This window comes from Pocillopora verrucosa, chromosome 2 (assembly GCF_036669915.1).
Source record: "Pocillopora verrucosa isolate sample1 chromosome 2, ASM3666991v2, whole genome shotgun sequence".
NCBI classification, from domain to species: Eukaryota; Metazoa; Cnidaria; class Anthozoa; order Scleractinia; family Pocilloporidae; genus Pocillopora; species Pocillopora verrucosa.
In genome coordinates, this window is record NC_089313.1 from 14,417,407 (window position 1) to 14,444,670 (window position 27,264).

At 38.6% G+C, this 27,264-nt stretch overlaps 2 protein-coding genes and 1 pseudogene across 3 annotated transcripts; 2 read left to right on the forward strand and 1 right to left on the reverse strand.

Moving 5' to 3' along the window:
- Positions 1 to 156: 156 nt before the first annotated feature.
- LOC131791099 (tyrosinase) lies at positions 157 to 4,766 on the reverse strand. The gene is made up of 6 exons (XM_059108416.2): positions 4,698 to 4,766; positions 3,878 to 3,923; positions 3,283 to 3,418; positions 2,541 to 2,769; positions 1,753 to 1,888; positions 157 to 1,441 (listed from the first exon to the last, which is right to left on the reverse strand). The coding sequence occupies exons 2-6, from the start codon at positions 3,921 to 3,923 to the stop codon at positions 792 to 794; spliced, it is 1,197 nt and encodes a 398-aa protein (XP_058964399.2). The 5' UTR covers positions 4,698 to 4,766; the 3' UTR covers positions 157 to 791.
- A 1,622-nt stretch (positions 4,767 to 6,388) lies between these two features.
- Positions 6,389 to 20,570, forward strand: LOC131790863 (coiled-coil domain-containing protein 62). Of its 2 annotated transcripts, XM_059108118.2 has the most exons (24): positions 6,389 to 6,734; positions 7,389 to 7,441; positions 8,237 to 8,452; positions 9,054 to 9,136; positions 9,624 to 9,690; positions 10,798 to 10,834; positions 10,942 to 10,987; positions 11,741 to 11,798; positions 12,209 to 12,271; positions 12,435 to 12,536; positions 12,874 to 12,951; positions 13,050 to 13,143; positions 13,304 to 13,359; positions 13,513 to 13,558; positions 13,639 to 13,727; positions 14,230 to 14,321; positions 14,802 to 14,910; positions 15,230 to 15,263; positions 15,591 to 15,641; positions 16,165 to 16,318; positions 16,407 to 16,626; positions 17,387 to 17,503; positions 18,791 to 18,887; positions 19,438 to 20,570. In XM_059108118.2, the coding sequence occupies exons 1-23, from the start codon at positions 6,641 to 6,643 to the stop codon at positions 18,884 to 18,886; spliced, it is 2,055 nt and encodes a 684-aa protein (XP_058964101.1). In that variant the 5' UTR covers positions 6,389 to 6,640; the 3' UTR covers position 18,887; positions 19,438 to 20,570. The 2 variants fall into 2 exon arrangements, with proteins under 2 accessions (XP_058964101.1, XP_058964106.1); XM_059108123.2 differs by lacking the exon at positions 17,387 to 17,503.
- A 1,818-nt stretch (positions 20,571 to 22,388) lies between these two features.
- LOC136279082 (kelch-like protein 5) lies at positions 22,389 to 24,477 on the forward strand (annotated as a pseudogene).
- The last annotated feature ends 2,787 nt before the right edge of the window (positions 24,478 to 27,264 follow it).

Genomic DNA, 27,264 nt, shown 5'->3' on the forward strand with positions numbered 1-27,264 from the left:
TCTATGTCTAATAGGGTGGTATGGTGCTGAGGATGACTGGAAGAAGGACATATTGCCGCACCAGTACTCTCCGCCAAATACAAACAGACAGGCATGTTTAGACGACAAATGAATCCATATCGTATAGTATTCAGTTTCATTTCTACATGTCTTACGTTTCGCCAGATTCTCGAAATTCAGCTTCAAAAGTTCGAGAAATCAAATCTACGACAAACTTCTGCTTCTTGACAGGTCCACGTAAAAAATCTGCAACCTGTTACGAATATCTTGAGAAGAGAAACACAATAACCTGAGAGGAATGCCATCAAAGGGAAGCACTGATCGGTGCCCAAGAGTTAAAAGGATTGTTAACAAAAAGAGAGAGGGAAACTAAGTTCCTAAACTACCAAAAAACAAGGTCAGCAATAAGATAAGCTGGAGGTGCCTTGCATAGGCAACAGACAAAAAAGCGAAAGCAGTTGAATAGGTGTGAGAGAAAAAAAGAGCTAAAATTAATTTACTATACCTTAAAACTGAACTTAAAGGTTCGCGTTATTGTAAACAAGATGTAAGTAAAGAATGGTACAAAAAGTTTATTCAGGGAACATTTATGCCTTATTGTGCACGAACTGACAGAGATCGAAAGCAGGGTGATTGCTTTCTTGCTCATTATTGTTTTGTTGAAGGACGGAAAACAAGTTTTAGTAGGAGTCTGCGACACACAAAAATTATGCGAGGTAAATGACAGTCATTGTAAAAGAAGTTCTGCTGTCTGTGTTGTTCAAACTTCTTATGGGTTTAAGTGGCCCTGATTAGTTGATTACTTCTTCTCTCTTCTTCTTCTTTCTTTTTATAGCTTCTTTGACATCTTCTACCTTGAAGCCTAGTTGGTTGTCCTGAGAATTCAACTTGGCACTTTTCGACAAAACGTGCTTGGGTTCAAGGTCGTTCATTTCTCTGTTCACCTGCGCCTTCTCTCTCTTCTTTGTCATGAACAAGTCGAACTCCAGACTACTGAGCCGTGTGAACTTCTGTCTGGGAATTGCGTCAATCTCTGCTAAGCTTAGACTGGCAAGTTGTTCGTGACATAATTTGTAGTTCTCATGAGGAGGGTCGTCATAGGTCACACAAACCCCGCCGGGCTGTCTGGACAGATCCATCAAGTTCAGAGGCCTGAGCCGGGGAGATACTCCGTAGAGATAAATGGTCCCTGGAAAGTAAGCATTTTTATATCGGGTTCCCTTCTTCTGCCAATCAGACCAGAGTTTGTCGGTGAATGCGTGGTGCAGGAGGAATTCTGGGGCATTGGCTGACTGCTTGCTGCACATGGTCCCGCCTCTCCCGCCAATCCTACAGTGCATGTTGTTGTGCAAGGTGTCACGGAGTGTCATTTCGAAGTCGGTGAACTTGTTGGAGAGGATGCGCAGGCATTTATGAACTGCTATGCAGTCTGGGGGATTACCTGTTGAGTAATAAGATAATTGTAACCTCTGAACACGTTCCCTTTTTGAAGATTTCTGTGACGCGACTAAGAAAAAAACAAAAAATTGCGCAGCTCGTGTCGTTACTTATACGACAATCTTTTTCAATAGAGAAGCGTCAACTTTTCAGTTCTAGGTACAATTTAGCCCGGGCAAAAAGAATTCAACTCACTCTTCTTTCCAACAAATATTTTGAGTTTTTGTATTGCGTATTCTAACGACTTCAGAAACATCTATGATCCATAAAACTTTCTGAGGAGAAATTTTAGCTCACAAAAGCATTAAAAATTACCATTGAAATTTCTCTTGAGGCATCCTCCGCTTGTCAGCGTGAAATGCCGTTTCCCAAAGGGTCCGCTGTACACACAACCATCTCTTCCACCATTGCTTCCTAAGCCCCATGGTGCATTGCTCCACGTGCTCATGACCTGGAAATTGAAAATTGTGTATCAAAACGAAGAGAGTTAGGAAAACAAGATTTTCCAAGGCTCGAAAAATTAGAGTTATGTGAGTGTTGTTATGCAGTTTTGCTAAGTTACCTTCTCGAGAAAGCAATGAAAGAAGAGTCCTAATCGAGAAATTGAATCCTCTTTAGTGCAGCTTTTCCCAAGAGTGTAAAAACAGGAAAGCGAAAACCTGCAAGGTTCTAGGAAAGGGCGACATTGCTCGCCTTATTCCCCTCTCGTTCCTTCCTCCACTTACCATGATTTTCCGTTCACCATTACGAGCTTTGTGGCCGCGGCATGTAGTGATTATAAAACGTAAAAAGCGAATTCCGACTGGAGTTTGTAAAACTATATCGGAAGAGCATCACTATACTTAGTCAGAGGGAGGAAAATGGGACCAATGGGACTCAAAGCAGACACATGAAATATATAAAGCGCGTGAAAAGGATAGCAATCAAGGGCCAATTAATTTTGTTTGCGACTGATCAATTGAGAGGGAGGCGTGAGTTTCTTACTAAATCGCAGGGGCAAAGTTAAGCACAATCGATAACATCCTAGACTAATATCCGCAATAATTTAATGATTGCTGTTAGACTTTTTCCAGATATTTTATTAGAGAATCGCTGATAGGTACCTTATCCAACCAGGGTGCCCCGGACCATAGACTCCAGTCCCAATAGGGCACCGTCACGATTGGGTCCACTTTACGCAGAATGTTCTCCATCTGCAACAAATACCAGCGATGCCAAGGGAGGAACTGCCTGTTGTTATGAATTTTACTGAACTGTTTTGTGTGTCTGATGACAAGGTTTCGATAATCAGATCTTGTTGATGCCTTTTTTAGTATGCTTATGAAACGGTACCTTGCAGAAGGAGAAGAAATTTTACAGTAATAAAGATTGGTGTTTCTTAGATTGATAATTGTGAGTTCTGATCAATAGCAGAGACAGTGCGCAGCAGAATTAATCGAAATGGGAGATTAGAGATGAAATATGGCACAAATGGTTTTAGGAAGCTTTTTTAAAGGCTCTCTTTTGAAAACTATAGGAAATACCGACGCATACCAATAGTTTCTTTTTAAGCTAATAACTCTGTTTTGATACTGCTTTTGATAAAGGAAAGCCCAATTAGCTGGAAGGATTCCTTAGCTTCAATTCATTTTTTTCAGTTTTTATGAGACACATCATACTCCAATGGCGTCTTCCAGTTGCGATTATGTTTAAATTCTTCCTCCTTCTCGTGTATGTTAACGAGAGAAAATATTCCTGAGGTTATGTGGGAAGGGAGTGGGGACCATTTACAGGTCAAAAGATAACAGAGGCCAAGGGAAGAGAGGAGTTTTCTCACACTGTAAATGAACAGTGACGTCTACCCACCTCTCTCCAGGAAGCATTCCGTTCCATTCTCGCCGCACGCGGCAAGGCGCGCTCCATTTCCCGCCTCGACACGTGCGACGCTGACCAAAATGGTCGTGTTCTACAGAGCCTTCCTTGCAACTTTGCGCCGACGTTCCTGAGTAAAACAACACACGAACTAATTTTCAATTGCCGGACAATATAGTCATTTGAACACTGACTGAGTTTAAGATTTTCGTGTCCTGGGGAGGTCGCAGGCAATTGAACGGAACATGCCAACGTCATAAACAATTATCTGGGCAAAGGAGATAAGGGTCCAAGGATTCTGAGGTTTGGATAGAGTATTTCTCGGAGTGCTAGCAACAATGTCGGAAATTTTTCATGTTTTGACGAAACGTGACCGAAGAGGTAATCTTTCAGTGGAGTGGGAGTTAGAAGGCGTTGCTGAGTGGTTTGGGGCTTTGGATCCAATCAATATTTTTAAATCGCCTGGAACAGATACATGAACGCTAAAAGGTATCAAGGCTGTTCTTCTCATTTTATTATGATTCAAAGATGTAAGGAATTCGATTCAGACATGAGAAACAAATGTATAACCAATACAATAATTTCTTACCTTTTATCACCAAAAATAATATTATTAAGATCTTCATCTTTTTCATCTGTGTAAAGAAGGTATGTAATGATGTATTCACAGTGTGAATCATGAAAACAAAAGGATAAATTCCTTTCCAGATCGTCCAGAAGTAAGAATGCCCGAGTAGTTTTATATTTACATATTAAAATTCCGAAGAGAACCTTTCATGTCTGTGCGTCATCTGATTTATCTCCCTTACTCCCAAAAATAGCTAACATTTAACTTCTCTGTCAATTTCAATTCATTATCCAGTGGGTAGGTGAGGAGAATAGACAAACTCATCAGCTTGAGGGTGTAACCTTAATATAACATTAAATCATCTTAAATAATTTACAGGGTAACGCGTAGTAACCAGACGAGAGAGTGAATACGTAATAATATTTTGGGAGTTGAAGTGTTAAGTGCCAAAATAATTTGAGACTACAGTATGAAAAATTAAGCCACCTTGTCGAAATCGTCACGGTGTTTAGTAAATTACGAAGTTGCATTTGATAAATATCTATCTTTTCTCGTATTTTCATCATAATTTTGTACAAAGAAGAGTGAAACTAATATAATTGTCAGAATAAGAGCCTTGACCAGCACTGCAACAGTTATCTTATTACGTTAAAATGCACAGGAATCGCTGAGAAAGAGATGAAGAGGTCTTTCAACTCGTCTAAGATGCTGTTAAGGAATGTTCGATGTTCAGTCGTGTTTGCATTTCCAAAAACATTGTAGTTCGTATTTCTTCGTCTTCGACTCGCCAAAAATTTCACAATTTTCTTTCCGAGCAACTCAATGTTGTTTCAGTACTTACACAGCCTGCTTTCCTACAGCCTCCCTGAAAATCGATTGACTCCAAATCTACTAAGGAATTTATGAGTACTTTTTCTCTTTCATTATGATGAATATATTTAAATTCCCCGACTGCTGTTTGCAATATTAACCGTGAGCTTTAACCTCGTGCATTGTAAGTTTGATAGCTATGTCAATAGTGTTTGATCTGGATAAATGTTCTGTGCATTACAGAAATACGTTCCGTCAATCATGTGGCCTTTTCATTTTCTACTCGCGCAATCTCGTAAGCCTATTTTTGATCGCGGGTTGTACAACCAGAACTGGCTAAAGAAATAACTACGGCTAATCGGAACGAAGGGAAACATCATGATGAGAATTCAAGCCAAACAATTAACAAAATTCCTGAAGTGCGAGAAAATGCGAATGAATAAGTTTACAATTGGTTTCAGTTTTTCAACTGATTGGTTGAAAGGGTGACCGCTGTTTTCAGGACCAATCACAAAGCGAGGTAAAGCAAATCCAATGCAGTCCCAGATCACCGTCAACGCTCAATAGAAAATTATAAATTGCTCTTATCTTTGGACCAATTTTTAATTGAGTGTCGAAAGTAATCCGGCCGGATTGTTTTAGTGTTACCCAACGTTGTTTTGTGATTGGTCCAGGAAACTCGCGCCATCCTCTCAACCAATCAGATGCAAAAGCTAAAATACAATCGCGACTGGGTCGCCGCGTTTTCCCGCGCTCCAAGCAGTCTACTAGTTTTCATTTTGAGTTCTCATTGCCTAATGATAATTTGAATCTTTATTCTGATTGGTCGTTTGGATAACTCAGGTTTTGGTTTTCTAAAACACAATTGAAAACTGCTCTTACTATTATTCTATGAACGCAATTAGTCTCAAAAATTGACAGTGAAATAATTTTTAATTCAAATCTTCCAAACAAGTACCTTTTAAAAAAATCTGCGATAAAAATACAAAAACTTTTACGTACACCAACCGAGTTTGTGGTCGTCGGTTAATGAGTTCAAATACCATGGCCTGTGCACAACTCAAAACTCAAGAGGACTTGCATTATACTTTGGATAATGTTTTAGTAAAAGCATGGTGTTAGGGTATACATTGTGAGAATGAGGTAATTATTTTCCGTTGATTATTTGCCTGGGGGAAGGGCTAAAGAGGTCTTTTTTTGGGGGGGGGGGGTCGCATGGTTATCACGGCGAACTGAGGGGTGAATCAGTCGTTGCCAACATGCAGAGTGTAAAAGGGGAGACTGTAGAAAATGAGTGCTGGAGAGGTGGAATTACTGGATATCTACAGAGCCCGGGGAAGGGGGGAAGACCCCTCCCCTCCCCAGATGTTAAATAAATACTGGTCCCTAATATACCAAGACAACGTTAATGCTTGAATATCACGTGTATCTATAGGTTAGTTAATTTTATTAACGTAATTGAAAAGGAACTTAGAAATGGTTCACTTTTATTTCCTTTTGGTAACAGAGACTGAATAATTTAATTTATGTCCAGATCGTTTGTGCAAATCAGAAAAATGTTTGTCTGCTACAGAAGACACGATTGATCAATCGAGATATTGGTCCTGAGAGATGAAAAAGATTCAGGATAACTACTGCCAGCCGGAACATAAAGCCAGCGGTGTTTGTAAAGATAACAAACGCATGCGCCTTAACAAGCGTCGTTCACGCGCGCAACTTTTGTCTTCGGCGTCTGTAGTAACGAAGGACGGTTACTTTTAATTGAAGATAATCACCAAAATTCTAGTTTTGCTAATTCTAAATCCGGGATATTGAAAATCTCGCGAAAAAAGTCGTTTTTGGGAAGAGTTTGAAGGGAGATTTTAAGGAGTTCCCTCGAGTTGAGGCGAAGTTTCGAAGATCACCACTGCAACGTTGGATTTAAGACTCGATCGAGATAATTGTGACGGAAAATCGAACGCTGTGCATCAATCAATGGAACGATTTGGAGGGTCACTGCCTGTAAAAGGATACAGCGGTGAATTGGCTGGGAAAAAACGAGTGCAACTTCCAGCAGATCATGGAAAAGGTTTGTTATTTTGTGTTTATGTTTAAGTGTCAAACTCCAGGTGTGTTGTTTCAATGTGATTTGTACGTGCGTGAAATAATTTTGCGCGCTCTACTGGAGCGTTAACATGACCTCTCTAAATTTATGGATCGTCTAAAAAAAAACAATTTGCGACAAAATTTTTCTTGTCCAGAAAAAGAAGCACGTGTTATCGATATGTATGTGGTCGTGCGTGTTTCTTTACGAATGAATTGAACTGTTTGTCAACCACAGCCTACAAACGCTTGACAACATTCAATTAAAGTACAGAAGCTTTCCGCTAAGCCTAATTGATTGAAATGGAAAACAATAATTTGGTATCATAAGCTTTCACGCGCGAACATTTATAATTCATATCAGCTTCGAGTTAAAAAAATTTCTTTAAACTTAACTTACCGCCTATCAAATGGAATCGTGAAGAATTTTATCTTGAAGAAGCTTGAATAGCGAAGTAACATACTTGATCCTATTTAAGAAAATCATCCAAAGAAAACAAAAAGCTAAGATTGTGATAGATTAGAAATCAGTGAACACATTTCCCTTTCGTTTGTGTTCTATATCGTTTTTAAAGAATATCATATCTTATAATGTCACTATCAAAAATTCTACCCAATACAAAATTGTATCTACATACAGGTTACACCTCTTACGACTCCAGTAATTTGTTTCACAGCACCCCCAAAATAAAGGTAAATGTTTCTTTCTCAGCAAAGCGACAACAGTATGGCAAACCTGGGCCGCCTGTATCTTATTAGTTAGTTCATCTTCACAGTTATTTTATTCCTTTCTTAACCCTTTCACCTCCAAGATTTCATTAGTAATTCTCCTTCTGTCTGCCATACAATTCTTATGATGTTACTTCAGAGAATTTGGTGTTGGATCAACTAAAATCTCCTTTTTTGTAATTTTTGTTTTATTTTCCTTACTTGTCTACTTGATATTGTAGGAAAAAATTTTGTCTTGCTTAAAAGTGGTGTTTGACCACAAGTTTACATTCAGATCAGTGGTGCCCTTGTAACATAATGGTGCTGATGTTTACCTTTTGGCAAAAATTTTGCATTTTAATGGTTAGAGAGTAACCCAGTTGTATGTCTAGTCCATCAAACCTTTAACTCCCAAGTTCAACTTTAAAATTCTCCCATTCTCAGCAGCCATGTTTCAGTGTTATTAGTGAAGAGAGTTTGTTGCATGATCAAGATAATACCTCATAAGTGGACAAGTTGTTAATTCTTGTCACTTCTCTACTAAATAAAATATTGATTAATACTATATGCTAATCAAGAATTTTAGTAAAAGAGTTGGTGAATTGACCACTTTATAAACATCCTTTACTAAATATATCTAATGCACTATATTTCAATGTTAGCTGATTATGTATGGACAGGGTCTATTCATACTTTTTAAAATAGAATTGTGTTTCCTGTAAAAAAGCCTTGAATATTTTTATTTTTATTTATCACTGAACTCCACATTGCGATCTTCAGCCCATATCTTCATCATATTCAACAACATTACCAAGTGGTTACAAGACTAGAACAACCAATACAAGCTTTCAGACAGGTGTAAGCCCATCTCGGTCACAGCGCAGTAAATCTCCAACGCGTAGCACAAGTCCTGGCCGTCGACCAGTGAGTCCAAATTTGCATACAGCAACAAGTCCAAGACTACACAACAGATCTCTGTCTCCTAATAGTAAACAGGTCAGTAAAGCCAAGTTTCCTTACAGTCAGTTTAGATCTTCAGCTATTTAAGATTAATAAACAGTGCTGAAACAATTCAATCAGACTTCATGTAGTTATATCAGGTTACATGTGTCAGTAAGTAGGGTCAAGAGAAAATTGTCTCCATTTCCAAAATGCTAATTGTTAGGAGAGGCTGTCAAGGGCAATGTTTGCTAGTGTAGGTGATGTGACAAGGAAACTTGCCAACAAAATTATAGATTATAGTGGTTAGGAAATTCCTAATCCTGCAAGCATTTCCTCACAAGAGTTGATGAAAAGGTTTTATCATATTTATTATTCCATTTACACATACTAAGCTTTTGATTTTGCCAAAACTAATAAATTCAGGAGATGTTGCACATAGGAACTTAGCAATGGCCTTCATAATCTCACTGCTGAGGTCTCTGTGGCTCAGTTGTAAAGCATCAGAGCTTGAAATTAGGTGCTGAAGACTCAGATTTTCTTTTTCCCATGTTAGTAATATAAGCAATAACATCTTTCTTTAAGTTTTCTGCTAACAAGGGAATGGCTTCTAAAACAATTTTGTTTTATTCTAACATGATGACCATTTTTGTTTTAGCTCTCTGACGTAGATAGTGACACAATACAAAGGCAGAGACGAGAACTTCAGCTGCTTATTGGGGAACTCAAAGATAGAGACAGGTATTTGCATGAAAGTAGAAAAACAAAAAAACAAACCAAAAAAACCCACCTCAAAACTCCTTTTTAGCCCTAAACAGTCTTGGTTAATTCAACTTAAACAATTTTGGAACAGACATTTTGCAACATGAATTAGTTTGAATAGTACGATTTTGGTATTATAAACTGAAGAACTCAGAAGAAACACAAAAATAGACATCAAAAGACCAGATGGCATTTCACCAAAAAAAGCAGCAGAAAGGGAAAGAGTAGGAGCAAAAAATTGCTGCACCTTACCGCAGAGGTCCATGGCAACTGTAGATCCTGCACAGCTAGAATACAAATGCTGTTAATCCCATCAAGTAAAACCGTCAAATTTTTCAGCCTCTGATCAGCAGGATTTACTTAAGTCATAAATTTGCTTTACACTCTTGAGCACTCTGTTACTGCAGAAGCTTGTGCACTGTATCATGTGCCCTCTCAAATTTTTTTCCTACTTCTGTAAAACTAGAGAATTGAATGATATGGTACAAGCTCATCAAAAACAGATAGTGGCTTGGGAGGAGGACAGACAAAGGGTGAGGGTGCTTAAGATTTTATTTGTCCTTAGTGGTTTTCAATTTTAAAGAAAAAACAGCTTTGCAATGGTTGTGACAGTTGGCATCACATTAAGTGCATTGATATGGATGTCGAGACTTATGTCGCTCTGAGTTACTCTCAAGATCAATGGTTTTGTAAAGCCAACAATTGTAACTGGCCTTTTGATTTCTCCGACTCGTTTTTCGAGTCTTCATTCTCTTCGGATACGGTTCAGATTTCAAGTATCACCCCTACTCTGCGGCATAATGATCAACTGGAGAATCAAAGGAATATCTGTAATGATATCCTGTTATGTCACCTGAATATACAGTAAACAGCATACAAAACAAATTTGAGGAGCTTGTCGCTTTAATCTGGAAACTAAAAATTCATATAATATTTATCAGCGAAACAGAAATTGATTCCACATATCCTGATAGCCAATTTGCCATTCCTGGCTATACATTATACCGTAATGACATAAAAAAAGGAGGTGAAGGCATCCTGGTTTATATATCCACACTACTGCCTTGTAAAAGGCTTAAGATTACCAGGACCTATAAGACACTGGAACCCCTCACAGTTGAGATTAGGCTTGGCACATTTGAAATGATCGTTATCAGCGTCTACCGTCCACCCAAATCGGTATCTGGTGATTATCAACTACAACTGGAAGGGGAACTTAATGGTATTTGCACCTGGGCCTCTTTATGGAGAAACTTTGTCACTGTCATTGGCGATATTAATCTTGATAGACTTAGACCAGATAAAAGTGAAGGGAAATTACTCTTAGATTCGGAAGTGGAACAAGAACTCACATGTCTTATTGATAAACCAAGACGCACGGAGAAGAAAGGTCTATCTCACACCTCTACCCTCATTGATGTGTTGTTGACAAATAAACCAGAGCGATTTAAGTGAATACAAGTTCATAGCTATGGGTTGATCAACTCCAAGCTTCAACATCCCCCATATATTAGCTTATTGATTCCAAAATTTGGAACAATTTGTAATTAACATACCATCAGTAATTGTTTTAAAAAGGAACATTTGAAGTTTGAGAGCACTGATATATTCCATTTCCGTTGACATCCCACTGCATTTAGGTGTTTGCTCTTGAGAAGCGATCTTCCAGGCTTGAAAGTAAGTTAGGTTTTATGTTCTTGAAAGACTGTAAGTTACAATGCATTGTACTGTAAAATCATGAATTTCTAAGAAAGTGGAGTTGATAAAGTTTTCTACACTTACAGGTGAACTCAAAAGTAGAAATGAACAAATGAAGGCATTACAAGCAAGGTATTGTTTATTATTATTAATATAGATACTGATGAAATACCAGGATTTTTCCTTTTACTAAAAAATCATATCTTCATCGTGCAGTGAAGATACTATTTTTATCTTTCAAGTGTGAGGATACTGGTGTCGCCATGGTTACTAACATGATTAGCCAATTACAAGAGAGCTTCCCACTCAGGCGCACAGCTGGTTCTTTTGAAATTTCATCAGTATAAATGAAATAAACAGAACATTACATGGCTGCTTGGGGATATGAATTTTATTTTCGAGTGTCTCTTATGAGTGAGCGAAGTGAACTAGTGAGAGATACTTTCAGCACACAAAGATAAAATTCATATCCCTGCACGGCCATGTAATATCCTCTATTTAGACAGATATCAATTAAAAATAACTTTGTTTCACACATAGTTTTTTATGTTAGAAGTGTAATGTTACTAATTAAAAATGAATAGAAGACATACAAACAGTAACTTCTTCTTGTTGACATGCAGGTCTATAGTTTCTCAATAAGTAAAGATCACTTTTTAATCACGGTGTAATGACATTAGAAAAAAAAAACTATGCGCCACTTTCTGATTGAGATTGAGGTCCAACAATTGCAAGTTGTAGTTCAAGTTATTTTAAGGTATTGATGTATTGCTCACTCCAAGGAGTGAAAGGGTAAAAGGAAAATTAAATTTTTACTCTGAAGTTGAATTGAATCAGCCCATAGATGTCACTGATAGGAATCCTTGTTGTGATTTTGCTTTGCAGGCTTAAAGCTTCTGAAACAGAGGAAAAGAACAAAGGCAAAGAACTTGAAGATACTCAGGTAGTTATTCATGCCCTTAGTACTGTTGGATGAAAGATGCCTTGATCTAAGGTCTTGCATTATGTCCAACCGGCCCTTTCTGGTGCCACTGAAAGGGCTATGTTGGATAGTGGAATGCTGGAAAACACCTTCTACAAAACTGCTCAGGATTGCCCTCAGAAGTGAAGATTCAACTTAAAGATAAAATGGCCTTTTTCCATGATAGCCTGCACTTGTGAGATTGGCAGACTAATCTGACTGGAAGAGCCCACTAGACTACTGGCTGTTGACTCAATCAAATGTGTTGCAGTTGTGTGTGAAACATGCAAAACCAGTTGTGTTAAGTTTACAACATGCCCAAGTTTGTTTAGCTTGTAATTTGTGTTGCAAAATTACCATACTTAAACTTACCATTTCTCCTTGATCTGTAGCTTCAACTTCAACAAGTTTCAGAACATGCAAATACTTCTCTTCATCAAGTTCAGGAACTTGAAGTATGTAACAACCTTGTCAATACACAATGTATGACTGATAGTATTAATTACCCTTGAATCATTTTATAAACCCTGGCGGAGAAGACATAATACTTAGTGTGCTTGACTGTAGAGACATATTTCCTTTCATAATCAAATGTTATTGTTGTTGCTTCATTATCAGGAAAAGAACAGTGCTTTAACTTCATCAATGAGAGAGCTATCAAATACAATAGGACAGCTTCAAGCCAGAGAACAGGAGCTTTTAACAAAACTAAAACTTAAGGTATTGCAGCCTACATGAAACTTGATATGAGACCACATTCTCTCCTTTAGTTTATTGGTCAGGAAATCTATTGCATCCAAAAGGAGAAATTTAGATCAGCAAATTACATTTTCTTACAACAACAAATAGTGACAAAAGGAATTTTTAAATGTTGGTGTCTTCATTCTTTCTTCGACCTAATGGTCTGCATAAGTGCTTAAAATGCTTGTTTGTCAGAAGCATTTTGTGGTCTGGATTTGCACCATAGCTTAGGATTATCTCTCATGTTGTCCTGGACAATTAATAACATTTCATTACTTGCCTAAGACATACATTTGTTGATTGTGTTTTCACCCAGGACAATGACATAATGGAGGCAAATGTGAGCTTAGGAGAACTGCAACAAAAGATAAAACGTCTTGAAGGATTATGTCAGGTCAGTATTGGCAAAATAAATGCAGTCGAACCTCTCCACCATGGCTACCTTGGGGAAAAAATGATAACAAAAAGATTCCTTGTTGCATTTTTTCGTAGGAACTAAGGAAAAATGAAAGTTCAATCAGGACAGAGAGAGACCAGTGGAGAGATCAAGCCACAGCTAACAAACATGAAGTAGAAAAACTGAGAGGTTAGCAGAAGGTCTTCAGTTTTAAAAGTGTATTTTGGTTTATTTTTGTGGGTTGTACTTATTTATTTGATATTTATTCATTTGTTTAACTGTTTGTTAGTTTGTCTTTCGTCTCATATACTGTATAGCTGATAGTTTGCGTTCTTTTTTTTTTTTTCAGTTGATATCAGTAAACAGTTTAGCGATGCAGACGAAGTTCAAGCTGAGCTTGCGAAGGTAAAACTGTCGCCTACCTGTCGCTGCGCAAAACAAAGTTTCATCTTATGGCATTCAGTTAGTTAGGGAGATTAGCCTGAACCTGAGAAATTTCATGGTCAGAATTTATCAGAAGTTTTTGGTAATGTCTGTTGTTTCATCTGTGTTTTTCAGACCAAGCAAGAAATTTTAGTTTTGCAGAAGGAACTTTTCTTAGCAGGTAATAAGAGACATACGAATAACATAAGGATACATATGTATCTTGTACCTGACGTCAATTGCTACTCTACGATTTCTTAGGAGAAAGAGAGAAGAGGAAAGATCAACTGCTTGATTTACAAAAGTCGAAGCAAGAGAGAACGGACTCAGAGTTGCAAAACCTTCGACAAGTATGTTCATTTATTGTTCTTGGGAGTAAAGATAGCAAACAGCTTATGTCGATTGATTGTAACAAACAGGAAAGTTAAAAATCATGTCGTCCAGTCATAATAGAGGGAGATAGAGTAATTTTAAATGCGTTTCGATTGTCATTCGGGATTTCCTCTCCTGTTTTACTTCGTTCTGTGATAGATCTATGGAACCCGTGATACCAATGGAAAGCAAATCTTAAACCAATCGAGACTCAAGCTCTTTCAATTGCGTTTTCTCGGGCAATTTGTCAGTTTATTTGTACTTTGAAACCTCATTGTTCAAAGTGCGCTTTTCGCGGGAAGCAATGGGAACTTGATTAAGCGAAAAAGGGCGGGAAAATACAAGGAAATATTTGGTTGCGATTGGTTTAGCTCTGACGTTAGTATCAGAATCGAAACTCGACATTGAAATACAATCCATCTCAAGTGTTTGGTTTTCAGTTATAGTAACAGTTAATCTGACTCTGACTTTCCTTGGCAGATCTGTGAGAGACAACAACGCGACATTTCTTACATGCAGCTGCAGTTACAAAGTTCTCACGATATGCTGTCCAAACATGTCACGGAACCTGAGTAAGTTGTAAACTGCTGAATAATAGTACGTTTTTTCAAAGAGACAGAACTTGTTTTCACCCAGACTATCAGAGTACACTATCAAATACTTAGTATAGAAATTACGTTCAACACAAAAAGGTAAGCTGTTAGTTATAATCGGGAAAGGAAAGCGAATTGTTGACCAGGTGAAGTTGAGGTTGCAGAAAAAATAAACTTAAAAAAATATATGAAAATTTGCCTGGCTTTCAGCTTCTGACTTCGCAGTTCTGATGGCCGGAGCCACTAACTGGTTTCTGAGAGGCTTGGAATCGTCACATTGTAGCCTGAGGGTTAGAAAAACACAATAACAACAACAACTACAACAAGAATTCAGGCTTTAATAGGTCTTGACGTCATGACTCCCATATTTCGACTGGGTGTCATTGCCAGCTGAGTTAATAAGCCACTTATTGGGAGTGACAGTACTTTTTATGACTAGCTCCGTCTCTTGATTTGCAGTAAAATGTCAGAGTTGGAATCTAATCCCCCGGATGAAGATAAAAAGCCTCTAAACAGCTTTTACGATGCCACGAGTTTTAACCTCAATGGAGACTATTTTGACAATCAGGTGAGTTAAGACGGTTTTTTTTCGTTGGTAAAACAAACCTCAATGACAGCTATAAATTTTGTTTTCCGTAACTATCTCATCTAATTGATTGACAAGGTGGCGCCAGTTTTTTAGACTAATCATAGGTCGAAATAAAGCAAGATAACGCGATTCTGCATAATCATTTACACTCAATTTGTAATTGCTGCATTTTGAGTTATCTCTCTCACTGGAAAGGAATGGTGAAGAGTTTGGTGCAAATTTTTAGAGAAGTTTCTTGTTATTAGGATACTCCTTCCGCTTTGACTTATTCAGTTTTGCACATTTTTCTTGTGCCTAGGATCAAGCGTCCACGAGGTCAATGGACTTTGATGGTATGTCAATCTCTTACGGGGTTGTTCGAAACAGCGTTAAAATCCTTGAAATGTTCTAGTCCTTAGGCCAGACATATTAAATAAGAGATATAAATGTATGGCCCTAGTGAACATAATGTTATCTAATTCGGCCAGCCTTTCAGTTTCTTTGTTGTTGGCACAGAAAGTACCTATTGTTAAAAATGTTGTGAGCTTATGCTCGTGTCCGACTCTGTGCGTCCAAATGTTCCATTGTAGTTTTTTTGTGGTGAGGATCAATAACTCAAAACTGACAGAGATCTTTGTCGTGTAAGACGTGTACGTGAAGCATCCTTCTTTAATTTGCAGGCCCAGTCTCTTCCAAAGGCACTGATGATGACCTCGCTGCTTATATTCCAGGTGTGAATCACAGAAACAAAGTGATTGTCTGCATAGTATGAAAAAAATCTAACCGCTATTGATATGAAACTAGAGAGACATTAATGATATACATTTGAATGCAAAACCAGAATACGACATACTTAACTCTCACTTTTTAACGTCAGAGTCAGTGAGATGTGAACCCTGACACACATGTACCATCTGTATCCAAATAGCAAGCACAAGCCTGAATCCTTCGCGCAAACATTTCACAAGACAAGTTATTTAACCTTTTACAACCCAAAATCGGTATGCATATTCTCCATGCTGTTCTCTAAATATTTCCAAGGGTGCTGACAAGGAGAATTTGTCCAAGAATCTGGAGCTTTTACAGTTACCGTTCATTTCTTATATTCTCCTGACCTTTATGTGTCATTCGGGGGTGATATGGTAAGGAGAAATTAGTTATTTGTCACTCTTTGGGGTTAAAGGGTTAAAGCTGATGCTTCACTTTGTGTTGAAAATAATGTCCAACCAAGGTGCGGTTACTATTTTATATTAGGCGGTGGTGGAGTGTCCTCCCTTTCCATGCACGCGACAGCCGGAAGTGACTTGGCTGACGACTATGACAGCCTTTCGCAAGATCCACTTCAACCTCCGATCACTTCAGAAAGAGGCTTCACAAGTTCAAATGTTGACACGTTTCTTCCTCCCAGGTGAACAAACGTGCTTTTATCGGGAGTGAACTCTTTACGGGTGTCATTTCACATTTCTTAACATGACTTATTTTTTCCTATCCTGTAGAAACCCCTCTTACTTCAGCACACCCAACACAAGAACCGACATTTATCCGCCATTAGGTAACCTTTCTCTCACGGGCGTTCGACTAGAGGACCACAGTAGCCTGTTATCCTTCTCGCCTGGGAGACCAGTGGAAATTAATTCCGTAACAACTACGAGACCTGGGGACACTTATTCCTCTTTCTCAGCTGGTGTATCTGTACCGAAGACGTCCCCTCCTAAGGTAAGAACTGCTCGGTGGAGCCGCCTTTGGTTCATTGGTGGCCTTGTGAAACCAAGGAGTAAGTTTTCCTCTCAGAAGAAACGGCAAGCAATTGGAGTGAATTTTGAGTGTCGTAAATCCAAAACCAAAGCACTGAAAGAAAAATGACCAATTAGAACAAGAAAATATCAAGAAGCGACTGTGAGGACTTAAATTCAGCCAACTACCCTAAGCGCGGGAAAAACACGAGTGACCATTACCCGTTTTGTTTGTTTGTTTGTTTGTTTGTTTTTTTTTTTTGCGAGATCTGATTGGTTGAGGTGGCATGTTTTCTTTTTTTAGACCAATCACAGAGCGTCATAAAGTTAACTCATAGCAATCTCGCATTGTTGTCCACGTTGAATTGAAAATTTCTCCAAATACTATTATTTTTAAGCTTGTGCATGATTTTTTCCCAAATTTATTTTAGTTTTGATTTTTTAGAACTGCAGTTTTCCTAGATTCTATTGATTAACTGAACAAATTCAGTTAACTAACGATTATAGGTGCAAACGCTGATTTTCGGCTGAAAAATGCAGGTTGTAACCTAACTTTCGAATGAAAATCACTGTAACATAATTTGAGATCCCTTAACGTAGCACATAACTACTAACGTAGCTCACTGTCAGATAGTAACAATAATACAACTAACAGAAGTTCCAACAACTTGCGTGACAGGACAGCTGTGCCAAGTTGGGTGAACTTTTCTTTTCTTTCTCCTTTTATTTCGTTCTTACCCCAGGCGGAGGGGGACGCTTCACCGACCAGTAAACTACATCGTCTGCTCGCGGAGTCTCGACAAATGGTTCAAAACCTCGAACAATCCTCCACATTCTCCCTGACCGGAAGTCCTAATCAGGTTTGCATTAGCGTCACGCATTTCAGTTTGTTACGCTATACCTTAAGGCTAGGTTGCGTTGGAAAGTGGCTTAGATGAAGAAAAAAAAAAAAGAAAAGAAAAGAAAAGAAAAGGAAAGAAGTAAAAAAGGAGAAAAACTTAAAACAAAGGTTTTGGCTGGGCTGGTCAACTGGTCACTGCCAGAGGAAGCTTTTCATGAGTTTTCGCGAAGCAAAATTTTCATATTCCAAACGTTGGCTGAAAAACATATCGGGACTGTTTCAATCATCGGTACCTTCCTTTTAGTCTAATTGGCGATAAGGCTAACATTAACAAATAGTTCTATTGAAGTTTAATGAATGGTAATGTATTGCCATTGTCACTTAACATTTAATACAAAATTCTACTTGTAACCGCAACTGCAATTACGTCAGTGTCCTTCTTTAATCATGTATTCCTCGCTCGCTAATAAAGTTCCTTAATGATTATAGGATAACAATTGCATTTGCAGTTAACCATTTTAAGCTCCCAGCGAGGTCAGACTGAAATTTTACCTCCCTTTATTAGTGTGATAGTTAGAGAAAAGATTCTTAGAATTTTAAGACATTGATTACTAGGAAAACTTGCTTTGAGTTAAGGAGAAAGTTGTTACTACCACAGGAAATATATGGATTTTACTTAAAATGTGTACTTTTATTGTACGCATGCTAAGCCAGTAGAAATCAGACCCATTTTCGGAAGAAGTTCCGGTCTCCAAAGTGCGTTTCAAATCCAGGGGTGTGGTTTTTAAAACTAATCAATCAATAGCGACGTTACAATATTTTGTGTCCTCTTTTTCTGCGACATGCAAAAATATCTTCTAGTTGAGGAGAAACAAAAAACGACAGTTAATTTTGACAGAAAAGCAGCAACACGAGAAGGAAGATTTTCCAGAACATGAAAAGGACTTCTAAGGGCCTATTTACACGGTACGACTTTGTCGCATGCGACAAGCTTACGACAGGCTTACGACACGAATTGTTTCGTGTAAATCAAACCTACAACTCGCTTACGACTCTTAAGTCATGTCGTAGGCCTGTCGTAAGCTTGTCGCATGCGACAAAGTCGTGCCGTGTAAATAGGCCTTAAGGATGAAGAAGTTTGACCTAGACTCGTGAATTGAATGTAGCTCTTTTAACCAGGCTTTCTGTTTGATTGTCCGGTGGTGTAGTTACAATCCTGTCTTGTTGGTCAGCTTTTCGTAGCAGGAAGTTGATACCAATGAACGCCCTCTAAAAGATAACACACTCTGTCTCTGTTTCTCTTTAGGACTCCACGGTTCCCACGAGTGAGCAGTACACACCGCCGCAAAGACATCTGGGAAGTCCACTACATTCGCGTCCAATACCCACCTCTACTGAATGAAAAGTAAGTAGTACGTATTGCGTGATCTGATGGGCTGCTTATGCCGAGCAAGTTAGCTTTATCTATTTTATTTTGAAAGTCTTCAGTTCGCTTTACTAAGCTGCAAAGTATTTAAACTGTGAACTATTTTGGAGCCTGTTTGAACCTTTGGCTTATGACTCTGCAGGATTATCTTTCAATAAGTTTTGGCTAATTCGGCGAGTGAACTACTTGACAATTTTATTTTGTGCTTCGCTACTACAAACTACCTACTTTAAACGTGAGTGAAAAAAAAGGACAGAGCTATTCGCAGGTGTGAAAATTAAGGCCGACTTTTCTCGGGATGAACTTATCGTGACATAACATCTGGGACATTGTAACCTAGTCAACGACAAGAAAATGAATTTAAAAAATATATATTAACTACAAAAAACCTCTCTCTTTTCAACGTTGTAGTGGATCGATTAGTGGAATGTTTTATCGTTCACCTCTAACCTGTAATCTTTCTCATCCGTGGGGTTTATTTCATTTCATTTTTTGTCTCACTATACTTTTCTCCCTTGATATTGCAGACTAACATGTCCACAATTTTCCGCTGATCCTAACGACGCACGCCCGCAGTGATTCTGTGCTTAAAACTTGATTCGTCTCACATTCGGATCGTCTTCGGAAATCCGAATACTTCCGTAAAGCCAGGTGTGACTGCTCGAATCAAAATGGTTTCCAACATTAATCCACGTGAAGTTAAATTTTGTTTCGATATAAATAGTATAGCTTGAGTTACAATTGTGTTTTAACTGTACATAACGAATACTGACTATTAACTTGACCTTTTTTCATTATTTTTTGTTATGAAAGGAAAGAGAAAAAATCCATTTCGTACAAATCCAATCTAATGTACTCTCTTTTGTTGACCAAAAATACAATGCAAATATCTTTGAATTATTTTTTTTAATGATATTTTAAAATTGATTGAGTTATATTGAGAAACGGATGTTTGGTCCTACAGGCCAGGTGTTAAAGGCTACACATTACTACTTGTTTATATACAGTTATATTGCTCATGTTGGATACTGGTGTTATAAGTTTGGTATTATTGTGCAAAAAGAAAAGTTCACCTGACGCAACATGTCGCAACTTTTTGGAACAGAAGTAGTTATACTCGCAGCAAACGTTCTTTAGCCTTTAGAGTCATACAACCATTTTTCTTTCGTGATGAGAAACGCGCCTGCAACAAGACGCACGCGTGGCGTAGCCAGATGGAAAATTAGCGGATGACATTAGAGCCTCTCTCTTAACCGATCGCGCGTGTGAGCAGGCAGTCCACGCGTTATCGCGTGGTTCATCGCGTTAGATTTCAACCAGGCAATCACGTTGGAGGGAAATATATTAGGAACATTTACTCCAACATTTTAGCCTAAATGTCAACCACTAATCGAGAGGTACAACAGAATTCTTATGTTTTGATACACGTACTCATTTCATCTATTATACTAACCAGTCGTAAACTTTACATGATCATGTTTCATTATCTTGTTTGGTTCGTAAAGAGAGAATGATTTTAGATAGACTCTTATTTAATAATTATTATTTAAATGATGTGAATCTAGAATCTTGTGTATGAACTGTTGATTTATTTCATTCAGAATTTGATCGGGTGGGGCAGGGTGTGATAACAAGAAAGAGAGAAAGTAAAGTGTGCGAATCCAAACTGGTTGATGGCTGTATTTTTTTCTTCCTTTCAAATGTCTTCGATATCGACAGAATTTTATCGGGAAATAATAATTTCTTGATTTGAAAAATGTCATAATGGACTCACAAATAGTTGGTTTCCTCAAGGGTTTCCTTAGCATGGGCTTCTCCTTTCTCACCCTTCCCTTTTTCCACCCAGCCCCCCCAGCCCCCCCCCCCCTCCCGAGGAAAGGGTAATCCCAGGAATTCTTGCTGAAGGTTTCTTGCACGGTTTTACAAATCCTGATCGTGTTTGGGACCAAAACAATGCCAATAAACACGCTTATTTTCAGACCTGGTCACTATTATCCAAATCTTGTGGAGTAAACAGTGCCAAAGACAAGAATTTGCCCAATTCATCCAGAAACACAACTCGAATTATATGAATGAGTTACAACTCTGTCTCTGTTATTAGGAAGAGAAAAGACATGCATGTTCCCTTGAAAATACTCCATACTCAATGGGAAACCTTAATGGACGCCTAAGCTTAAGTCTGGTCAAAATGTATGACCATTTTCGGAAATCGGCAACAAAGTCATACACTTTGTAGTGGCACACGGCTACGGAGCTTATATCAGAGTGTAACCCCACCCCCCCCCCCGCCCTCTCCCCCCTTCCCCCCCCCCCCCCCCCGTCACTTTAGGACGCAAGCCTGAGCCGAGTACGCAAAATCCTCTGAGTTCTTCGTCACTATTGCCTCGTGTTGGGATCTTGAATAACAAACGGCTTACTACATCTCCATTGTTTCTTAATAGTTGCCCGTAATCAAGATTATCTGTCAAAATAAATACTTTTAGAGCTGGGTTACAATCTATCGATCTGCTACGTCAGAGCACGTCATGCTCATCAGTTCACGTGCCTTGTGAACAGAAATTCATGAGCGAGGAATGTTGTCACGAAACTGAGTTTCGTTTTATTGTAAAGCGCACGATTACCGGGCAGCGAAAGTAGAGCTTATATCCTCTTCATTTCCTTCTAAAACGTATTGGTATTAATGCAATTTTTGTTGCTGAATATTTGGTGAATATTCTTTTGACCTTAAACGATTTTGCTAGGAGCTCTACCTCTAGAGATTGAATGTTATTAGCGCCTGACGCATAACAATGGGCGAGTAACTAAGCCAATTCTTTTAAGAGCAAGGGATCGCTGTAATTCCTTTTTCTTCCAGATCACTCATTGCACGCGGGTAAAGATAACTTTTAAACGTCTCTTTGTTCCTTCAATTTTCTAGAAAAAGTTGGAGCATTGATTAAAAAAAAACAATTGTGACAAGTGTCAAAAATTTTAGAAATTGGCAGCTTGAATATGTATGAACGTTCGCATTCATGGGCCAAGGGATATTGTCATTCTAATTAATCTATTTCGCTTGGAAAATAATGCCGTCAAATTTATTTCCTGTCCTGGGAAAAAATAAAGAACTGTTTCACTACTAACAAGCGAACAGGTGCTTTCTAGTTTTCCTCTATCTGCATCGAGATTGATAGGAGAAAATGCATTTTGATTAGTGTGAACTTGATTTTATGACTTCTCCGGTGGAGCAAATTATGCAGATGAATTAATATTAATTTTAACTCAAAGGGATCGTTACTTTTTGGTTGCCACGAAAATTTTATCTAAACGAAGTGCAGTCTCGCTTGACCTTCGTTTCAGTTTATCTCAATGAAATGATGACAGTTTCATTCGTAATATTGGCGGCGTTATGATTTTCACCCCGATATTTTAAGAACAGACGCGTCTTTCGATATGCAAATACGCTGCGAGGTTTAACAAGTAAAAGATCACTTAGCAACTCAAAAACTGAAACATCCGTTTTACTCAGGCAGCAGTAATTTTCCATACCGCTCGGTTGTGTTTACCAGTTCGCGACGTTTAACTAGGCTTCAATGCAATTAATACCCTAAGACGAAAATCGCTTCTTTGTGCTTGACACCTGAAGGAGAACGAAACCTTCTAGAATTTACATTCACGTCCTATGGGTGATTTCACTTGTTTGAAGTAGATGAAGCCGGCGATCAAGGGCAGCCCGAGAGATCGATAATTTTGCGCAGTGTGTTCAGAGTTCAGGTTCATTTGGAGTCTGAGAGTAAATTGTTTTTGTCTCGAGTACAAACTCTGAGTTTGAGCGGAAAAACACACGTGAGTGCAAGTTATGTGTAAACATGGAGCGTGCAGTTGATGTATTGCGAGACGCTTCAGTATGGCTTCGATCTCTGCCAAAGGGAGATATTAATGAGAAGCAAGAAGAAGGATTCCCATTCAAGAAAGATGCTCCAACGACAAACCTGACGCCATCTGGTCTAAAACTAAAGAACCCCAGATCGTCGTCGAGACTGATTCGTTTGACAAAAAGAAACTGAAGGATAAACACGATGAATTCAACTTCGACAAGGCGCGAGAAAAACTGCGAGAGAAGCTTGAATCTGTATTAGCTTTTCCGAGCGAACTGAAGGAAAAATTCCAAACGAAATTTCTCCACGACACCGCAGTTAAAGTTGACATTTCCGAAAGAGAAGAGACCAGATCCGGGAAAGAAACCGACTTTGATCGAGAGTATGACATAATCGAATTGCGCGAAAATATATTCGTCATCGGAGGAGCAACCGAGGGCAACGAAAGCGAGCCCTCTTCGGCTGTTGGAGTCTTCAATTGTGCCGAAAGAACATGGCGGGAAATTGCGCCTTTGCCGGTGAAGACAACGGCTTGTTATGCTACGGAAGTAACAGCTATTCCTGCTCTTGTGGTTGCGGGCGGTTTTGGTGGATGGAAGGCCCTTAACACGGTTCAGATGTACGACTGGGTTACTAAGGAATGGTGCATCCTTAAACCAATGAGAAAAGACGATGGGGTTGTTATGCGACAGGAACAGAGCACGGGATTCTCGTAGCTGGAGGCTGCGACCAAGGTACTGTCCTAAGCAGTGTCGAGCTCTACAACGTCAAGAAGAGAGAGTGGTTCACACTTCCAGAGATGCTGGAACCCCGCTGCAACTTTGGTGGCGGAATCATCGACCGGAAGCTGCTTGTGGTTGGAGGTGGATCAGGCTTCTACTTCAACAGCGCTAAGAATTCAGCTGAAATTTTCGACGGAGAGAAAGGAAAATGGACAAAGCTACCGCCAATGAAGCGAAAGCGCTACGGCTGTGCTGCTGTAGCATGGAAAAGAAAGCTTTTTGTGGTTGGTGGCTGCGACAAGAGCGGATCCGATGTGCTAGAAGTTGAGGCGTTTGATTTGGAGGGACATGTATGGCTAAACTTCCCTCCGTTACCCGTAGGATATTCTTTGTGCCGGGCTAAAATTGTGCAAAACATGCTCGTGGCATTTGGCGCTGATGGTGGTGAAAATACCGCATATGCCTTTGATTTTGAACTCAACAGATGGGAGAAGTATATCGAGTTACCACAAGGCAGAAATGCTTACGCTATTGGAGTTATCGGCATTTAAAATATAGAAATCATCGTTAAGTTGTATCCTAAAATTTATCGAAATGTCTCATTTTGCATGGAAGCAAATGGTTACGTAAGGGTTTCAAGAGCACGAAAAATTCCCAAATTTATAACAAAAGTACTTTTCCAGAGTATTTCTTTACTTAGTCAGTCGCCAATCGACGAAAAAGGTTCAGAAAGCCTGTTATAAGTAAATCAGCGAGGATTTTTAGATTGCACCTGATTTTTTTTGCAAAATCGCTCTGAGAGAGAGCTTGCTGAAAAGTGACCCAATTGAAGGGCTCGAAACATTTCCATATGTATATTGCAATCAGAAAACTGTTTGTAGATAACTCAGTTAAGAAATTTTAATTGCCCTTTTATGTGGATATTGCTGCAGGAACGTGTCCAGAATATTCTAAACAAATGGTTCACGGTTCTGCGTCGATATAGCCAGTAGTTTTTAGAATGTTCTAAGAATTTTCTTAGATTTGCATTTATATATTAGAAATGACGCAGGAACTTTTTGTGTCTCTTTGTTTTCCTTATAAAAGCAAAAAAACAATCTCCATTGTTTATTCGAAGTTAACTATGTTCTTCTTTAAGAACATTTCCGTAGATGTTCTCTCCTTGTATATCCAATGCAGCCGATAGAGTTTGTGATCTTCATTTGTTACCGCAGCAACATTATCTTCGTGAGCAGCTCTTCTGAAGTGTCGAATTTTTTGGCGATGGTTATCTCGAAATATTATTTTGTACCACGGTTCCGTTTTTACTTGCAAATAAATTAGGCCGTTTTAAACAATTAGTTCTAAAGACCTTTGGCCCCTCACCTCTGTTATGCATTACTGATTGGCTACCTTGACTATAAAACCTACTTATGGTCACGTGAAGAGGACAAGGCTGAGTTATTCTGTACGGTCTTAACTTACTCTTCGTCTCTTCTTCACTAAGGCCCCGGCGACCACACTAAAGGGTTTTATTAGTGTCTGTTTTCGTCTGAGACGCAACGAAGGAAAACATTTTCACCCACACTAGCTTTTTAGTTTCCCTCTTAATCCACACCTTCTTTTTTTCATTTCAGTAGCGCATACATTTGGAAGAGTCTTAATTTCTTCTATTGTTTGCACTAAAAGGTCCGAAGGCGCAGATACAAGCGATAGTGATTGAAGCATTTTCCATCATCGTTTTCAAAATCCTCCGTTTTCACTTGTCCACACAAGAAACGGAGCGTGTCAAAAAGGCGCTTCTCTCCAGAGATCTCCGTTTTATTCAAGTTTTCGATCGTTTTCGTGCGGCCGTGGTAGGCAAAAACGCACCAAATTGTATACGTTTACGAACGAAAACGCAGTAGCGTGGATGAGGCCCGAGACAGTCTGGAACAGGGTCCGTGTTCGCCAACTGAAGACTACGTGCGGTTTTTACTCCCCTCTCTTGAAAGACGTTCTCGATTGCGGGAAATGAGCCTTTGAAAATAGTCCTTTGGGGAAAGGTATTTTAAATCATTTGGAGAATTTTGAATCGAAAAAAGCCCATAAATATGCCACCCATGGTTCCTTCACTATACATGTAATAATTTGTTTGCATTTTTCCGTATCATTGGTATCTTTTTTTTTTTACATCAATTTGTAAGCAATTCAATTAGTTTAAAACTCAAGCTGAGACCAAAAATGCTCATGATTTGTCCATTTGCTTTTAGTGAGATGAAACAGATCTTTGTTTCAGCCAGTTATGATAAAACACTCCGCGCTTGAGAGCGCCGCCACTATGGCTTGTCTCTTAAGAAATTCTGCTCTCTGATAGGATGGATAAACCTGAATATCACCCTTATCTAACAAAAAAACTCGATGTGCGAGGGTACCGGCGAGATCTCCCGCGTTTTCCCGCGAACGATAGAAACTCACGCGTGACGCCCACGCGTGACTTGTTTTTCAATGCGAGAAGACCGTGAGAAATTGGGAACGAGAAACAATGCAACATGGCGGAAAAGACGAATAGCTTTAGCGAAGATTACGTACTTTGCCACCAGTTACCGAACAAAAGTGGGATATTTGATCTGAATTGCCTTCCCAAGATGCTTTCTCTCGCCTTGTGATGTTTATTTGCAACAAAAGTGCTCACAGCGCCTGCAAAGACAGAAAAATGAAGAGCCAAACTGATGCAACATGCTAAAGGTAAGGTACCTTTTAAACTGGTTGTCATGAAGATATTCTTACTTTTTTAAGCAGTCTGAACTTCTACCTAATTCACTGTTATATACTTAAAGTATGTCGATGGAAGGAGAACATCAGCTTTTACAATTAAAGCGTATGCGCACATTCACCCTAGTAAAGCTTCCCTTTCTTCATGATTCTAAAATGTAAATGAAACTTAACACAACAACAGACAGAGGCTTGTTTTGGGACCAGACAGTTTATTAAATGTATATATCCTACGTAAATAACACACTTGACTATTACATAAAAGATATTTGACGAATAAACTGAACCAACAGTCCAGTAATTAAGAATCAATTACAAACACGAATGAGATTAAGATACAATCAAAAGCGTTGATGATGTGGGTGGGAGGGAAACTAAAACTTTCTTAAAGCTAGAAATAAACTTGTTGCTTGCTTGCTTGCTAGATACTAATAACAAGTGCATTGATACCTAAGCAGTAATACTAAGTAATTTCACAACTAAAATGCGTTAGCATGGTGAATAGCCATTGGCTCTACCCAAGTCTTATCACTTATATGCTGAACGAAATTGCTCAATCTTAAAGAAAAGGGAAAATACAAATTTGCACCCTGCCTGTACCCAGTCCAGGCCTCTCAGTTATAAATGTCTAGATTCATATTAATAGAGATTAATATTCACTTAAATTTTGAGCTGGAGAAAAACACATTCATATGCCTACCAACTAAGCAAGATTTCTGTGCATTCATCATACATACAGTTAAATGACCAAAATAAACAATAGCGGAGATGTATCATTTTCATATAATTATGACTTGAATTTACAAAAATAGGTCGATAGTAATAGTATAGGCCAATAGTAATAGATAGTATGGGTAACCAAAGTGTTTCAAAGACTTCCCAACAATCTCGAACATTTCCATATATATTCCTTAAATTATTAGGTGTTTCAAATAATTCTGAATCACCCATTATTAACTATCACCCACTATCAAATTGAAAGACATTAGTGACTGTTAGTAACATTGCGTATTATCACTAGACATAATCAATTGCTACCAGAGTT

What these genes read in the sequence shown, in the direction of transcription:
- LOC131790863 (XM_059108118.2), top strand. Translation starts at nt 6,641, where the DNA reads ATGGAACGATTTGGAGGGTCACTGCCTGTAAAAGGATACAGCGGTGAA. An exon ending in TGTCTCCTAATAGTAAACAG is followed by an intron (nt 8,453 to 9,053) that starts GTCAGTAAAGCC and finishes TTTTTGTTTTAG; the next exon opens with CTCTCTGACGTAGATAGTGA. An exon ending in GGGAGGAGGACAGACAAAGG is followed by an intron (nt 9,691 to 10,797) that starts GTGAGGGTGCTT and finishes CACTGCATTTAG; the next exon opens with GTGTTTGCTCTTGAGAAGCG.
- LOC131791099 (XM_059108416.2), bottom strand. Translation starts at nt 3,923, where the DNA reads ATGAAAAAGATGAAGATCTTAATAATATTATTTTTGGTGATAAAAG. An exon ending in ATTATTTTTGGTGATAAAAG is followed by an intron (nt 3,419 to 3,877) that starts GTAAGAAATTAT and finishes TGTTTTACTCAG; the next exon opens with GAACGTCGGCGCAAAGTTGC. An exon ending in CCTCAAGAGAAATTTCAATG is followed by an intron (nt 1,442 to 1,752) that starts GTAATTTTTAAT and finishes ATTACTCAACAG; the next exon opens with GTAATCCCCCAGACTGCATA.